The sequence below is a fragment of the Callorhinus ursinus genome, unplaced genomic scaffold (genome assembly GCF_003265705.2).
Source record: "Callorhinus ursinus isolate GAN/ISIS: 27379988/994484 unplaced genomic scaffold, GSC_fseal_2.0 scaffold7, whole genome shotgun sequence".
NCBI lineage: Eukaryota > Metazoa > Chordata > Mammalia > Carnivora > Otariidae > Callorhinus > Callorhinus ursinus.
In genome coordinates this window covers 60,691,948-60,710,726 of record NW_027397069.1, presented here as the reverse complement: position 1 = coordinate 60,710,726, position 18,779 = coordinate 60,691,948, and the positions used below count along the sequence as shown (strand labels likewise).

At 38.3% G+C, this 18,779-nt stretch overlaps 1 protein-coding gene across 9 annotated transcripts in view; it reads right to left on the bottom strand.

The window, feature by feature from the left end:
• Window positions 1-18,779, bottom strand: part of SMAD9 (SMAD family member 9) — a 74,659-nt gene that overhangs the window by 21,498 nt on the left and 34,382 nt on the right. For 8 of the 9 annotated variants that reach the window (XM_025875305.2, XM_073894667.1, XM_073894666.1 and 5 more), the window contains one exon: window positions 4,538-5,174. In XM_025875305.2, the coding sequence (XP_025731090.1) occupies window positions 4,538-4,949 (412 nt within the window). In that variant the 5' untranslated portion in view covers window positions 4,950-5,174. Of the gene's footprint in view, window positions 1-4,537; window positions 5,175-10,413; window positions 10,450-18,779 lie in introns of all 9 variants that reach the window. The other variant, XM_073894669.1, reaches the window with a different exon arrangement.

Here is an 18,779-nt window from a genome sequence, read left to right as displayed (position 1 = left end):
GGCAATTGCAAAGCTCTTCTAAGGGAAAATAATTCTTACCCCCAGCTCCTATGATGGAAACAAATACAATAGCCAAAAATTAACATAAGCCATAATCTGAAATATAGATATCAGAGATTTAAAAAGAGGAAGAAAGAAGTTAATATAAGTTAGCTAAATCTTTTATATTAGTGAAATTATCTCAAGGTGAAAAGTTTAGAAACAGATATATAAGCATATTATGTAGGATTACCTCCATAATTTCTAGTAATTAATGTATAAACATATTGTCTAGGTGTATAAATATGTTAACTAGAATTATCTTCATAATTTTTAGTGATAATAGAGGAAACATGTAAAAGAACTAGCCAAGAATGATTAAAAGAGGTTGTTTCTGGAGATGGATGGGCTAACTCTTGTTTTTAACAACACTACTGATTTGTTACCACATCCAAGTATTGATAAAAACTTTCATAAAAAATAAATGTTTTGGAATAAACGGATGACAATGACAGCGACAAAATCACAATAACATCAGTCACAAAGCCTACCACTTCCCTGCCATCATACATTTACCTCTTTCTTAATAAGCAACAGTTTTCCGTTCTACAGGTAGAAAATAAACTCAAACAGGTAAATGACAAGTTTTAAAACTAAATGACCACAGTTGAGGGTGGCAGAGAAGCAAATGATTTCTTCCCTCTTTAAAAGCCAGTATGTGCATCTACATGTGTAATATATGACATTACAGAACACTCAACATCATCATCCAAAAATGAGCTGGATGATAAGCCATTACATTTCCTTTTATGTGTTCCATGAATATGCAGGAATAAAAAGACGACCTGCTTCATCAATAGTCTGAAAAGGAGGGCCCGACAGAGTAAATGGTATATGGCTTCTTCTGCAATGACACTTCTTCATCACAACGCTAACAAGGTTCAAACAAACACTCATTTTTCTTTTTTGGATGAAGAAGAATTGGAATAATCTCTGTGACTTTAGTTGTAGCGTAAAATATCTATAGTGTATTCCTAATATTGTTAAACATAATGCCTCACACCCTCTGAATGCAGAGACTTCTATTTCTTCATGGGCCGGAGATCTGAGACATTAAAAGAAAAAAAAAAGGGGGTTAGTTTTCTTTGTTTGAAACAAATGTCTTCAAAACGTATTTTTACCATCCACATAAAACCAAAGGCAGTGATTTCTGTAAAGAAAACTGATGGTATCTTCCTGGTTGTTATTCGTCTTGACTGGTTAGTTTACCTTAGATTTGCCCTGATCATATTTTTAAATACTTCCACTCCAAACATAGCTGTCTTAGTCCATCTGGGCTGTTATAATAGAAATACCATAGAGTAGGTGGCTTATAAACAATAGAAATGTATTTCTCACAGTTCCAGAGGCCGGAGTTCTGGGGAAAGCTCTCTTTCAGGCTGCAGACTGTGATCTCTTGTGCCCTCACATGGTGGAAAGGGATGAGGGCCTCTTTAAGAAAGGCACGAACCCCATTTGTAAGCATCTGTCCTCATGACTGAATCCCCTCCTAAAGCCCCCCACTTCCTAGTACCATCACCTTAAGCATTTTTGGTTTTCAACATATGAATTTGGGGGGGAGGGCATAAACGCTCAATCCATAGCAATAGCTATTCTTAATTACTAAATTCTATTTCTAGATCATAACTGCTGCTTACAAATATGACATAGTGAGATTACAGACATTGGTTTCAATTTTATGCCACCTTTTAAATACAACACTATCTTAACAACTAAGCATTACATGGTGGAGAACAGTGGCAGGAGTTACTCCGCATATGGGGTGCAAAGCAGAGCTAAAAAAGCTTTTGTTATCTCTTTCAAAAGTCATGTGGTTTTTATATATGGGTATTTTATGTAAAGAAGAAATTATACTCGTGAAATAAGCTCCAGTTACACAGAGCAAAATCATCACACACTGCAAAAACACTTTTTGCATAGAAGCTACAAGACCCAAGCCATGCAAAGGGAGATTTGGGGACTGGTAACACTTTACCAGATGCTAGGTACCAGTCAAGGAAGATACAGTATTGAAATTGAGAGTGAACGTTTAGAAACTTTAATAGCAATTTGACAGAGTAATTTTATATCTGTTAAAATGCAGATATAAAATATACTGTTATAGTAAAAAAACAAAACAAACCTAGACTTGCATTTGTAAGTCTTCTTAAAATTTCATTTGCCTAGTAATTCATTTGTATTACAAACGTATTGATATTTAAAGGATTGAAAATTTAAAAATTAAAACTTGTCCTTCACTACCGATAGTTAGAAAAGAACTTAAATAAATGATATAAATGGTTGTATAAGTAAAAAGAAAATCAGAGTGCAGCCTTCAATGTTCCTAAAATGGGGGGTGGGGGTGTCAAAATATTTGGATTTCAAATGCAAAACTTAATTAAGCTTTATGATAACTAGGAACCCAGTAAACTCACTTAATATTAGCATCCTCACTGTTCTCAAAATATTTAATTTAAACATGCCCAGAAAGTTAAATATAAATTTGCTTTTTCTAATAAAAAAAAAATCAAAGTTAGGAATAAAAAAATCCTGGAAGGCTTAAATATTACCTTAAAATTAATACAATCTCCACCCATCTTTCATTCTGGAAACTCAAACCTAAAATATAATGATATGAAATCTATCTGCCATATGTAAAAATATTCACATTATCATTTCTAAAAGAACCTTACATAAACTAAAATTCCAAATAAGCCTTTAAAATTAGGTGTTCTAGGGGTGCCTGGGTGGCACAGTTGGTTAAGCGTCTGACTCTTGCTTTCAGCTCAGGTCATGATCTCAGGGTCATGAGATCAAGCCCCACGTTGGGCTCTGCACTCAGCTTGGAATCTGCTTGAGATTCTCTCTCCCTCTGCCCCTCCCTGCTCGTTCTCATGTTCTCTCTCAAATAAATAAATCTTAAAAAAAATTTTAAGATAAAATTAGATTTTCTAGTATTCAAAAAGAAAACCAGACTTTTAACAAGATACTTCTCGCAATGTACCTTTTACAACTACGTTCCTCAGGAAAAGAGAAATGATTTTTTTTTAAAGATTTTTATTTATTTATTTGTCAGAGAGAGAGAGAGAGAGAGAGAGAGAGAGAGCACAAGCAGGGGGAACGGCAGGCAGAGGAAGAAGCAGGCTCCCCTCTGAGCAAGGAGCCTGATGTAGGACTGGATCCCAGGACCTCGGGATCATGACCTGAGCCGAAGACAGACACTTAACCAACTGAGCCACCCAGGCGCACCAGAAATGATTTCTTAATGAACATTTTTTTCATTGGGTATATTCTGAATGCTTAATATAACTCAAATCTTTGAAACAAAAAAGGTATCAAGTCATTGTCATAAACTTGGACCTGAATGACTTTTTTTAGTATGCCGAGAGCCCAGAGAGAAGCTGCAAGAAAGGAAGAAGGCTAAGACCCATATGATCTAGTGAAAACTCATCAGATTCACCAGGACTTTCTCAACAGTCTCATACTGGGACTTGATCCCGGGATGAAGTGACCGTGAGAAGCATCCACACCCAGGCAGTTTTACAACACGACGGCAAGATCTAGGAGCCTGAAAGGTCGCCTCGCTAAGACCACTGGCGGCTGGACACGACTTCTCCATTATTGCTGTAAGGTTAACTGAACCTTGGAGCCAGGTGGCAGGCTGGACTCCCACCATGGCCTGCCTACCTAGACAGAACCATCTTTCAGTGGACATGGGCCATTTCCCAGAGCTCGTGTGCCACCCCTCTGGTCTCCTGGAACAAGGCAAATGGCCAATCAGGGAGAGGAAGCTCCTATTAAAACTGAATCCCTGTAGCACAGAAACACTCAATCCAAAGAGAAATGGAGTCAAAGTCTTACAGCCAGTGTGAAGGACAAAGGTAAACACCAGAAGTCAAAAAGGGGGGGAAATATGTGCCCACGCACACACATATGGGTGTGTGAAGAGTTTCAGAACGATACCTTCTTACTTTTAAAGCCACATTTAAGAACGAGTGCCAATCCCTCCTGGCCCCTGGTGCTTCCATTCCTAGGAGGATTTCCAGCAGTTCTTGCACTGGCTGTTTGCAGACCCAGGGAGAAATACTTCCACGTACCTGAGCTTGCGGAAAGTGGCAGCGAAAACCCTTCTTTAGCTTAGTCCGGTTTCATTGAGGGAGAGAGGATGGGAAGGAGGATGTTTATTTTTTACAGTTAATCATATCAAGGCCATATTAAGACCTTCAAAGACCCCAAGGACTAGAAAAAAACATGATGATAACTCCGAAATACATCCAAACTTCATTTTTCAAAATCACACAAAACTTACATATATACTGAAAGTATCTTCTTTTTAGATTTTTCTGACTACAAAAGTTTGGATTACGTCCTAATTAGAGAGGAACCTTCCTCTCTTCCTTTTCTTTTGGTGGTGGTGGTGGGGGGGTCTTTGTCTTGCTGATGCCCCATCACTCCTCATCAACTGGGACACATTTCCTCAACTTTTAAAATAAACCGTGATATTAGGAAGAAAACTCACCTGGAGTCTCCACTCGGCGGTAGTGATAGGGGTTAATGCACACCTCTTTCTGCTTGGAGCCAAATGGGAACTCACAGCACTCCAGCGGCTTCAACTCGTGGTGAGACTGGAGGTCAGGCCAGCGCCACACTCGGCAATAAATGACATGGGGCAAACCCTTGCGGTGGGACACCTGCAGCCGCCCGTCCAGGGACCGGGGAATTGTCACACATTTGCTGGGCTGCCCTGGACAGCTGAGGGCCCTCTCCAGCTCATCCATGGCTCCTTTCTTCTTCTTTAATTTCTTCACTAACGAGTCTACTGCCTTCTCTGCCCACTTTTCCTCTTCATCTCCTTGCTTCCAGCCTAGCAGTCTCTTCACTGCTGGGCTAGTGAAGGAGAAGAGGGAGCTGATGGGGGTGCTGGAGTGCATAAGAGGTGAACTGCAGGTGTCCAGGGCAAACAGGAACTGGACAGACAGCCCGTTATTGCCTGCAGGGCCTGAGGGAAGATCGCAGCAAGTAACACTCCAGGGATGTCATAGGTAAGAACTCTCCAGGGATGTCATAGGTCTTTCTTTTCTTCTGGAAGTAACTGACCAATTACAGTTGGGAACTGGGTTGATTTTCTCTTAAGCTCTAGAAGGGGCTGGCCAACTCTGAAAAAAAAAAAAAAAAAAAAAAGCAAGACAAAACCCTAATTAGCTTTATTGGGATAATTTTCAGAAAAAATTAAAGGTTGGATATAAGGGAGAAAATACTCTTCAAATGTTTTAGACTTAAAAACTCTTAGTCATCTTTGGCTCTTCCCTCTCTACATCCCCTTGGTAATTCTGCTTTCAAAATGTCTTTCAGATTTTGAAATTTCCTCTCCATTTCCACCAATATGTGAGGCCTAGCCCACTTCACCATGCTCCTGGATTACTGCAACAACCTCTGAAGTAGCTCCTCTCTTCCAATTCTAATCCATTTACTCCCCAATACAATTTTTACCAAGTCATTTTCCTATTTAAGAAATTACAGTGGCTCCTTAGTTTCCCAAGTATAAACCTCTCTGCCTGGATTTTGAGGGTTTCTATAATCTTTCCTCAACATGCTCAGGCTTCTTCCACTCTCAATTAGAGTTTGTACAAGTAATCCATCTTTACTGTTGGCAAAATATATAAGTGGAATAGAAAAAAATTAGGACACTAATAATCTCACCACTTATATATATTCTTCCAAACTACTTTATAGGACAGTGGTTTTCAAAGGACCAGGGAGTTCCCTTCGGGGGCTCTAAGGTCCTATCTTTTCTTCAACTTAAAAAAATTTATCACAACAGATGATATGCAAAAACATATGAGAATCCAAGTGTCATCTCTTAACCAGGCATTAAAGAGATTTGCAGAGATATAAAACTGTTAACAGTCTTTTCAATAATTCTTTTTAAATATTGTTTAAATAAAAATGTTTTGTTAATATATAATGGGTTTATCATTCTCTTTTAACGAATCAATAAATATTTTTAAGTTTCTCAGTCTTAATTCCCAAAATGGTAAAGATTGATAGATATAAGCTGCATAAACAAAGGTTTTTTGGAGTTCTCAATAATTCTTAAGAGTAGAAAGGTGTCATAAGACCAAAAAGTTGAGAACTGTATTTTTTAGAAGTTACACACAGTCATGGTACATAAACGTGTACACAAAAAAGTACTGCTGTCACATTTGTTATTCTGCCTGAAAATCAGTTGAATGCTTCTTCGCCCTGTCATCCAAAGGAGACATTCTTTCCCAGTTATTCAGCAGTCCCATTTAAATTTCCTGAGGTAGAACCATACTTCCTCTTCTGCAAAATAGTTGGCTGAAACAAAACCCTCTCTTTCCAGATTTTGGAAACCAGCTACCTTATTAACGTTTAAAGTGTCTGTTTGTAACATTTTAGAGCAAGCAAACTCATTTTAGTATTTTAGAATCAATCTAGCTCAAAATCTCTTAACGACTGCTTGTTTAGTATGCAGTAAGCATCATTTTCTCTTCTGCTTCCCTGGACAGAAATTTGTACCTGAGTACAATTATATAAACTTCTCCCGGGGCACCTGGGTGGCTCAGTCAGTTGAGCATCTGCCTTCGGCTCAGGTCATGATCCCAGGGTCCTTGGGATGGAGCCCTGCATCAGGCTCCCTCCTCAGCAGAGAGCCTGCTTCTCCCTCTCCCTCTGCTGTTCCCCCTGCTTGTGCCCTCTCTCTCTCTCTCTGTTGTCAAATAAATAAATAAAAAATCTTATATAAACTTCTCCCAACAAAGGTGCTACATAAACCTCTGCTGTCGTGATAGGTGCCAGGCACCCCCAGGGGAGGAGGATGTCAGCCAGGTTACACACAAATTGATGAGTTTAATAAATATAAAGCAACACCTGAGGCATTTATTCTTCATATAGACTTTATTTAGCATTGTACAGAGAGGTAAACTCTGATGCAAAGGAGACTTGAGAGCTGGGTTTTCTCACTTGGCAGTTTGACTTATACTCAGTTTTATTTGGAAAGGTTGATTTTTGTGGCTTAACGATCATGAATTTATAAAAAATAGTTAAGTCACTGTGTTCAAGTTCTGTTTATTTAATCAAGACAGGCTGCCTTAAAGCAATGGTTGAAGAGGATTAGGAGCTTGAAAGAGAAGTAACACGATGAAGAATAACCTGAACCCCCAAAGAGCTTCGAATTCTGCTTAGTTTTACATGGGACTTCTATGTATAAATTGTGAAATAAAGCTTTAAGTTTAGGTCAGGGATAGATAAAAGCTTTTTATAAAATGTTCAGCAACATTAAACCAAATACACCCTTTAAAAAATGTTTGCTCCATGAGACAAATAACGGTTCTCTAAACCAGGGTTCACTGTTGTTTTAAACCATGGGTTCCTATCTATTAATGACACGTGAAATCAGTTTGATCAAACAAAATAGCTTTTGTACAACAAAACAGACTATATTACAGTGCGGCTTACAAAGAAAGGGTATTACTTCTTTAACACCTTCATTCACAGGTATGTGCTCTGTGAGTGTGCATGGACGTACACACGCCTATGCTGAGGGCTACTGTGCAATTTGCAATGCACAATGCAATGCAATTTGCTACTGTGGGTTACAGTCAAGAAAGACTGAAAAACACTACCCTTAAACCAGAGATCCTCAAACCATGTCTGTTTGAGGTTCACCTTGATGAGTGACTTTCTGGGCCACCATCTTGCCTCATCCCTTGGGGAAACACACAAGACTGGTCAAGAATGTAAGGTCTGTGAAACCCTGGCTCTGCAGTCTGATCTCACTGCCACATTTGGAATCTTTATAATAGTCTCAAGCGGCTCCAAAACTATGCTTTTATTGCTACAAGACCCAGTGCCTGTTGCATTACACAGAGGCCCTGGCATGGAGGGAGACCCCAATGAGTCAAATTCAGAATCTCAGAGTATTTAACACCAAATGTGCAATAAAAGCCTCTGGGTAGGGAAGAAAGAGGATAGAAAATATCAAAAAGTTAAGGTTTAGTAAAGCTGATGGCTGGCTATGCAGATGTTCAAATAATATTCTCTACACTTGCTCCTATGTTTGATATATTTTTTTAATAGAAAAAGTAAATTCAAAGAGTGAATCAGATCCGGACTCTCACTAACACTAAGGTTTCAGTTCCTATTTGTCCAGGCTGCCACTTAAGGCTCATTAAGCTACTCCATTCTCACTCATATAAAGTTTTTGCCACTAGTAGAACAAAGGGCCCCTTGTTTATTTCTAGCTGGCCACCACACTGACATCAACAGTGTAGCCAAACTCCCCCCACCCCGTGCCCCATGCAAGCTTGTTTATTAGTGTCAACCTGGCTCAGAACAGCTTTCCACTGTCAGATAATTTCAATGCCCATAGACTATCTGCTCAAACTTACCATGACTTCCCGAAAACACCACTGCCCAGGCTCACCCTAATAAGTAAAATAGAGCGCTCCCAGGGAGGTTATTAAAAAACAGTTCCACAAATAGGAGGGGGTTCATTAATGTTGCTGGTAATTATTCTATTTCTATAATGTACAAAGAAGAATGAAGCAAAACAGACTATAAAGATGAATGTATGTGAAGGATTTATAAAGAAGAACCTGACCAGATAATTTCTGCAAAATCTAACAAGAGCTATGGAAGAGAGATGCTAAAGGTGGTTACACGAGGAAGAGTCCTTGGCCCAAGCCTGGGGGTTCTAGAAGGATTTTGGAGATGATAACTGAGTTGCACTTAGAAGGATTTAGGTCACAGTTAAAAAATAAACTAACTCGGCAGATTAGGATAATTTTCTACTAATTCTTTTTGTGATTAAATTCTCACTTTCCTAAGAAAACTGTCTATCCCTTGCCATAAACCAACTCTGTGGTCTCTCTGGGGCCCTCATTTCCTCATCTGCAGATCAAGGGGTGCTCACTCTCACTGTAAGGGTCTGTCTGGGCAAGAGTTCCATGGCTCCAAGGTTGTTTTTTTTTTTTAATTTTTTTATTTTGTTTTGTTTTGTTTTGTTATGTTATATTATGTTATGTTATGTTAGTCACCATACAGTACTTCATTAGTTTTTGATGTAGTGGTCCATGATTCATTGTTTGCGTATAATACCCAGGGCTCCATGCAATATGTGCCCTCCTTAATACCCATCACCAGGCTAACCCATTCCCCCCCCCCCCTCCCCTCTAAAACCCTTAGTTTGTTTCCCAGAGTCCATAGTCTCTCATGGTTCATCTCCCCCTCTGATTTCCCCCCTTCATTTTTCCCTTCCTTCTCCTAATGTCCTCCATTCTATTCCTTATGTTCCACCAATAAGTGAAACCATATGATAATTGACTTTCTCTGCTTGATTTATTTCACTTAGCATAATCTCCTCCAGTCCCATCCATGTTGATGCAAAAGTTGGGTATTCAACCTTTCTGATGGCTGAGTAATAGTCCATTGTATATATGGGCCACATCTTCTTTATCCATTCGTCTGTTGAAGGGCATCTCGGCTCTTTCCACAGTGTGGCTATTGCGGACATTGCTGCTATGAACACTGGGGTGCATATGGCCCTTCTCTTCACTACATCTGTGTCTTTGGGGTAAATACCCAGGAGTGCAATTGCTGACTCTATGGTTTTTGGCTGTACCTGACACGTGGGACAGTGTGACTCATTTAGCTGCCATTGATGCTACATTGATACTCCCCTCCCCCACCCACCCCCAGAATAGTCCAGTTTGAGACTGAAACCTTCACTCATGAAGCTATATTCTATAGAGCAGGACAAAACAACAATTTTTGCCCCCAACAGTTGTCAAATTGACCCTTTTTATAGCAAATGTCACCTACCAACACCACATGAATTTCACTTTTCTTTCCATATTTTTGTTTCTTTCTAGCATTGTTTTTATTACCACAAAGGAATAAGAGTGAAAACGTATGCTTGGCATTACTGTGTTTGACATCACTTGCAGCACCTTCATCAAGGACTTCCTCACCCCAGATCTCCACAAATGCCATCTGTTGGCCCACTAGAGCTTGCCTTCTGTGGACGGAAGGACAAAAGAACCATGCCTATCCCTCTTTTGTTTCACTTGTGGTCCACTTCATGCACAGCACGAAACAGGACTTTCTTTTTCGGGCATATGAGTTTTACAATAAACCCCAACTGAGGGAACAAAAATACTTCTCATTTTCAAGTTTTTAAAATAAACAGGACCACTTAAAAGAAGAGCAGCACTTGACCACATGCATACACCATGATTTAACCGTACATAATTCTACCTTAAAATCCAATTTGCCAGGCTGGATAAAAGTTTGAGAGACACGAACCTTTCATTTTTAAGCTGTCAGTTTAAATCAAACTCTTGTTAGCAGTTACTCAAGATTATTTTTACTTACTGGCCTCCTTAGAAGAGTCAATGGGTGATTTTAATTCTGAAGAAAACAAAATTCAAACAATTACCATTTAAGATGAATATGTTGGCTATCTGCCCTGGAGCATGCCTATGCACTGCACACAAAGAACCTCTGAACAATCTTTCATGGGCACTGCTCCTTGGTCAGTGTGGCCAAGAAAAGTGTACTTCATCTACCAAGGCTGTACACTATAGTCAGCTCAGGGGATCAGGAGGCATTTTTCCATTCTGCAAGGGCCCACTCCAGAAACACTCACCATGACAAAATGTTATTCTTTCTTTATTTGCTTTGTTTTTTAATTTTTTAATCTTACCAGTTTTGACCTTCTCATCCATGGTATCCCTTCTATAAAACAGTGTATTAACCAAATTCAGAACTAGAACACACATGCCAAAAGAACATTTAATCTCCTTACAGGAAAACACTGTTTCCTTGACTATTTTATAAGCACTGTTTGTATACTAATAATTAATACAGTGATAACAAGTGCTTTAAAAGTATAAAAACAGATCCAAAAGATGTCTACCTAGAAAATAGCTGGCTGTTATTATCCATATATATATATATGGATATATATATATGTATATAATGTGTTATTACTCTGTACACCTGAAGCCAGGCTTCAAACACACACACACACACACACACACACACACTCTCAAATACACTGGATATATATTTCATTAATTTGACCTTGTCCTCACTTAAATTAGTCTGTCATCCCTATGTGTTTTAAATGAGTGGCAATTACAAGTTTGCTTTGTAAAGTATAAATAACTACCCCATACACACACCAGTTTAGTGTCACCAGATAAACATATCAGTTGTGTAAACATGGAAATGGTATCATGATTTCATATTCTGGGAAAGAGGCTTTTCTAGCTGTATTCAGAGCTTTCCTACAAATCCGTGAGAGGGCAATTCCTGTTCATAATCTAGTTAGCATCTTGTTGCAGGAGAGAATATCCTCTGACTGTAGTACCAAAGGAAGCGACAGAGATGCATCTTTATAAAAGAAGCTTTATTCAAGAGGGCCATGGTGAGATTTGGACATCTGAATTGTCTGCTCATTTTGAGTGATTGTGCATATATGGATTTTTCTAGAGAGACAGTCCATAGGTATATTTCTGCAAATTCTTAACAGAACCTGGGACCTCTGAAAGGTTAAAAAAAAAAAAGCACTGAGTTAGAAGAAAGAAGAAAAGAAGGTAAGAGAGATAAGGGGAACAAGCTGAAGGGACTAAAGAGAGTTGTTGACTATTCTAACTAAGATGGAGGAGGAGCCTTAAAGAGACTAGAGTCGGAGGATTTTGGAAAGATGCTGGAGTATGAAGCATCAGAAATCTGTCTCCCCATCTAGATGATGATTGTTACACTAGCAAGATCTGTATAACGTAACTATTCTGGAACTCTAGAACCAGTTGAAGGATTACAGCTTCCACAGGAAGGGCTGGATGGTAAATGTGGCTAATTTGGGTTAATTTCAGTTCTTAGCCCAGTAGCAGTGACCAATACCCTACCCCTTGGCAGGCAACTGTGCATGTGTTCCTGCAGCACCCTGCACTCACTTTGTAGGAGCCAGGGGAGGCAAAATGGACCCTGTCCTTCAAACATCAGGGATCTGTGCTCTGACCACTGACTGCTATTTTTTGGGAGGGTAGCCACTGCAGTTGTACTTACCCCACACTCTTGCAAGTCTCTCCTCCTCTGGCTAAAGTGACTTCCAGGGCATTTAAATAGGGCCAGCACACTTCCCCCACCCCTTCTTTTTTCTTTTTCTTCTTTCAGGAGCCAGACATTAAAGGCTAGGATATTGAAAAGCAATTGCATGTTTGGGGAAAATTAGAAAGTGACTATGTATATCTAGGGAAAGGAGCAGGCTCAGAGAATACTTGAGAAGACCTTGAATTTATACCTCAGGCTGATCCTTGGCACAGAAACAGCTTACAATATTAAAAAAACAAAACAAAACTAAAAGCAATAACAAAAACCCACAAGCCCTGGCAAAGGAAGAGAATCTGATTTCCAGATTTACCACATCATCAGATTCAGATGTTCAGGCTTTGACAACAACAAATCACAGGCATACAGAGAAATAGGAAAGTATGGCCCATTCAAATTAAACTGTTCTGGAGAAAGACCCAATGGCAGATCTACTAGACAAAGATGTTGACCCAACCATATTAAAGATGCTCAAAAAAAAAAACCTAAAGGGATATTTAGAGAAATTTAACAAAATGATGTATGAACAAATGGAAATATCAGTGGAGATAGAAAACCTAAAAAGAAACCAGTAAGAAATACTGGAGCTGAAAAGTACAATAACAGAAATGAAAAATTCACTAAAGGGATGCAAAATGGGCCAGTAATATTCAAAGTGCTCAAAGGGAAAAACTATTAACCAAGAATCTTATATCAGGCAAAACTGTCCTTCAAGGGTGAAGGAGAAATTAAGACAGTCCCAATAAAGAAAAGCTAAGGGAGTTCATTACCACTAGACCTGTCCTGGAAGAAAAAGAAATGATCAAGGGAGTCCTGCAAGGTGAAATGAAGGACATGAGACACTAACTTGAAGTCATATGAAGAAATAAAGATCTAAATAAAGGTGAACATATGGGCAATTGTAAAAGCTAGCATTGCTGTAACAAAGGTTTATAACTTGACTTTTTGTTTTCTACATGATTTAAGAGACTAATATATATTTTTTAAAAAATATTAGTCTAAAAGCTAGCACTATTGTAACTTTGTTTTGCAACTCCACATGTAGCTTTCTGTATCATTTAAGAGACTGATCCACTTAAATATTAGTTTATGTTTTGAGGCATACAATGTATAAAGATATAATTTTGTGAACAACTGAAAAGGATGGGCCTGGAACAATAAAAAGCAGAATTTTGTATGTTATTAAAGTTAACCTGGCATGAATTCAAATTAGAGTGTCATAACTTCGAGATGTTTAAGGCAATTCCAATGGTAACCAAAAAGAAAACAGCTAAAGAATATATACAAAATGAAATGAGAGAGGAATTTAAATATTTCACTTAACAAAAAAGATCAACATAACACAAAAGAAGACAGTAATGCAGGAAATGAGGAACCAAAAAAAGCTATCAGGCATATATAAAACAAATAGCAAAATGGCAGAAGGAAGTCTCTCATTATCATTAATTACTTTAACTATAAATGGGTTAAACTTGCCAACCAAAAGACAGAGATTGGTACAAGAGTAGAGAATAAAGACACATGATCCAACGAGACCCACTTTGGATCCGAAGACACAAACAGATTGAAAATGAAAGGCTGAGAAAAGATATTTCATGCAAAGATCAACCAAAAGAGAGCAGGGTTAATTGTACGAATACCAGACTAAGTAGACTTTAATCAAAAAAGCTTACCAGAGATAAACAAGAACTTTATATAATTAATAAAAGACTATCTATGGCAAGAAGATATAACAACTATAAACACTTATGCAAATAATGGCAGACCAGCAAAATTCATAAAGTAAAAACTGACAGAATTGAAGGGAGAACAAGACAGTGCTAGGATAAGAGTTGGAGACATCAATACCCCACTCTCAATAATGGATAGAACAACTGGAAACAGAGAACTTAACACAATAAACCAACTGGATGTAACAGACATTTACAGAACAGTCCACCCAACATCAACGGCACACCCACTCTTCTCAAGTGCATTTGGGACGTCTTCCATGGTAGACCATATGTTAGGCCACAGATTAAGTCTTAATATATATAAAAAGACATTTCATACAAAGTATCTTCTCCGACCCCAACAGGATGAAGTTAGAAATTAACAACAGAAATAAAACTGGAAAATTCACAGATTTGTGGAAATTAAACAATACACTCTTAAACAAGCAATGGATCAGAGAAAAAATCACAAGGTAAATTAGAAAATATTTATAAATAAATGAAAAAGAAAATGCAAAACACCAAAACTTACAAGATGCAACAAAAGCAGTGTTAAGAGGGAAATTTATAGCTAAAAACACATTAAAAATTAAGATCTAAAATCAACAATCTAACTTTACAATTTAAAGAACTAGAAAATGAAAAATGAACTAAACCCAAAGCTAGCAGAAGGAAGAAAATAATAAAGATTAGAGTAGAAATGAATAAAACAGAGACGCAAACCAATAGGAAAAAAAAAATCAACAAAACCAAGAGTTGGTTCTCGGAAAAGATCAACAAAATTGACAAACTCTTAGCTAGATGGACTAAGAAAAAAGAGAAGACTCAAACTACTAAAATCAGGTGGTGGGGGGTGGGAGGGATGGGGTGGCTGGGTGATAGACATTGGGGAGGGTATGTGCTATGGTGAGCACCGTGAATTGTGTAAGACTGTTGAATCACAGACCTGTACCTCTGAAACAAATAATACAGTATATGTTAAAAAGAAGAAAAAGAAGAAGAAGATAGCAGGAGGGGAAGAAGGAAGGGGGAGGGAATCAGAGGGGAAGACGAACCATGAGACTATGGACTCTGAGAAACAAATTGGGGATTCTGGAGGGGAGAGGGGTGGGGGGATGGGTTAGCCTGGTGATGGGTATTAAAGAGGGCACGATCTGCATGGAGCACTGGGTGTTATACGCAAACAATGAATCATGGAACAGTACATCAAAAACTAATGATGTAATGTATGGTGATTAACATAACATAATAATAGTAAAAAAAGAAATGAAGGTGCAGACATACTATTGACTCTACAAAAATTAAAGAGTATAAGAAAATACTATGAACAACTGTATGCCAATAAATTGGATAATCTGGATGAAATGGACAAATTCCTAGGAACAAAAAAGCTACTGATTAAATAACAAAGAAATTAAAAAATATGAACAGATCCATAACTAGTAAAGAGACTGAATTAATACTCAGAAATCTCCCAACAAAGAAGAGCCCAGAACCTGTTGGCTTCACTGGGGAATTCTATCAAACATTAAAGAAAAACTAATACCAATCCTTCTCAAACTTTTCCAAAAAATTGAAGAAAAGGGAACATTTCCTAACTGATTCTATAAGGCCAGCATTATCCTGACACCAAAGACAAACAAAGGCACTACAAGAAAAGAAAACTATATCCTTTATGAGTGTTGATGTAGAAATCCTCAACAAAATACTAACAAACTAAATTCAGCATATTAAAAGGATTATACACCATGACCAAGTCGGATTTATTCCTGCAATATAAAGATGATTCAACATACAAAACACAAGCACTGTAATATACCACATTAACAGAATGAAGGGGGAAAAAAAACATGATCATCTTAACTGATGCAGAAAAAGCATTTAACGACAATTGACAACGAAAGCATTCAACACATTTTCATGATAAAAAAACACTGAAAAAACTAGGAATAGAAAAAACTACTTCAAAGAGAATAAAAACTATATATGAAAAACCCACAGCAAACATTTACTCAACAGTGAAAGACTGAAAGCCTTCCTCTGAGATTAGGAACAAGGCGAGGATGTCCACTTTTGTCGCTTCTATTCAACATAATACTGAAAGTTCTAGCCAGAACAACCAGGCAAGAAAGAGAAATAAAAGGCATCCAAATTGGAGAGGAAGAAGTAAAATTATCTGTGCTCACAGGTGATTTGATTTCTATATGGAAAACTCTAATGATTTCACATATACATATCAACAAAGAAATGAACCTGTTACAATAACTAAATTCAGCAAAGTAGAAGGCTACAAAATCAACACACAGAATTTCCAAACACTCACAATGAACAATCTGAAAAGGAAATTACAAAACAACCCCATTTACAATAGTACCAAACAGAATAAAATACTGAGAGGCCTCAGCCCTCACCAGAAACCTGCTGCTCTTATCTGGTCTGTTGTGTTGCTTCCATTCTTCCCAAGTGCCTGGTTGTCTGCAGCATTTCCAAGAGTAGATGAAGCCTTTCCTCTTCAAAATCATTAGGAAAATATTCTTCCCTTAGCTAGATGCTGTGCAGCAGGTGGAGGAGGCCCTGAAAGCTGTCAAAAATGCTACAAATGAGCAAGACCTTGCCAACCCCCTTAAAGAGTTGAGGAAAAAGAAGGTGAAACTTAAAGTAGCAGCAAGCAGACGAGAGAAAGGAAAGGACCCTCACTGCTGGGAGGAGATGGTAGCTGTGGTGGAAGAACACCACAAGGCGGCACAGGGCCTCCCAAGAGTTTCTCCACCACCCAAATGTTGCTGCCAAAAGAGCCAACTGAGATTATGTGTTTATAAAGGTCCAGGAGGCCACTACTGGCATCTCCAATGCTGCTCAAGCCACCTTGCCCACTGATGAAGCCAAAGGCCATAGGGGTCTCAGTGAGCTGAATGAGGCTATGAATGAGTTTGGTAGTAAGATAATCCTGGACCCTATGACATTCAGTGAGGCCGGGTTCCAGCCCTTTCTTGAGTAGAGGCTGGAGAGCATCATCAGCCCCCTGGTGCTCACGGTCCTCTGGTCCCTCCTGTGGTGACGGGCATGAGGGGATCATGGCTGAGTAATAACACCCTCCAACAGGCCCTCTAGGACCTGGCTCAGTGAGTACATCAATAACCACTGCAGAATGCAGAGATGTAAGCATCTAAGGATCTCCAACAACATTGTCACAGATGAAGATATGGATTCCTCACAAGAGAATGTGTATTCCTAGGAATGTATTGTGTTCTTCACCCCGATCTAAATATCATTATTGTATAGACCCCAAGGAATCTTTTGATTTCACACAAAGCCTGACTGGGGAGAGATATTCATGCAGTGGGATTTAGAAGAATTTGAAGTCTGTCTATTAGTACAGGCTAAACAGAGTATGTTACTTTTGAACATGTAGGGAAGATCTTGTATTTGTAAAATACACACACATTCAATGTATATCACATCACATTCAATGTTTTGTTTTGTTTTTTAATAAAACATGATCAGTTTTGAAATTCAAGAAAAAAAAGAATAAAATACTTAGGAATAACCAAGGAGGTAGAAAACTTATACAAATGAAAACTACAAAACATTGTTGAGAGAAATGAAAGAATACATAAATAAATGGAAACACATTCCATGTTCATCGATTAGAAGGCTTAATATTGTCAAGATGTCAATACTTTGTAAAGTGATCTACTGATTCATTGCAATCCTGACCAAAATCCCAAAGAAGTTTTTTGTAGAAACAGAAAAACTCATCCTCGAATTCATATGGACTCTCAAGGGACCCTGAATAGTCAGAATAATCTTGAAAAAGAAGAACAAAACTGGAGGCCTCACACTTCCTGATTTCAGAACTTACTACAGAATTACAGAAGTCAAAACGTGTGGTACTGGCATAAAGACAGACATACTGACCAATGGAATGGAATAGAGAGTCCAGGAATAAATCACTGCATATATGGTCAAATAATTTTTGACAAGGGTGCCAAGACCAGTCAATGGGAAAGCACAATCTAGCAAACAAACAGTGCTGGGAAAACTGAATATCCACATGCAAAAGAATGAAGTTGAACCTTTATCGCAGACCATATCCAAAAATCAACACGAAATGGATCAATGACTTAAATATAAGACTTAAAACTATAAACAACTTTTAGAAGAAAACATAGGTCAAAACCTTCATGACACTGGATTTAGCCACAATTTCTTGAACATGACACCAAAGGCACAGGCAACAAAAGAAAAAAATAGACTGCTCTTCATGAAAATTTTAAAAATGTGTGCATCAAAATAAAAAGGCAACCCACAAAATGGGAGAAAATATTTGGAAATCATGTCTGATAAGGGATCAATATCCAGAATAAAGAGTTTTTAAAGCTCAACAACAAAAATCCAAACAACCTGATTAAAAAAACGGACAAAGGACTTGAACAGACATTTCTCCAAAAAAGATATGCCCAATAAACACATAAAAAGATGCTCGGGGCACATGGGTGGCTCAGTCGGTTAAGCGTCTGTCCTTGGCTCAGGTCATGATCCTGGGATCCTGGGATCGAGCCCCGAGTCAGGCTCCCTGCTTCTCCCTCTCTTTCTCCCTAGCCCCCCTCTCATGCACTCTTTCTTTCAAGTAAATAAAATCTTAACAAAAAAAAAAGATGCTCAACATCATTAATCATTGGGGAAATGGAAACCATAACTACAATGAGATACCACCTCACACCCATTAGGATGGCTACTCTTAAAAAAAAAATAGGAAAAGATAAAATGTTGTCAAGAATGAAGAGAATTCAGACCCCTTGTGCACCTGCTGGTGGGAATGTAAAATGGTATAGACACTGTGGAAAACAGTATAGCAATGTCTCAAAAATTTTTAAATAGAATTACCATATGATCCAACAATTCCACTTCTGG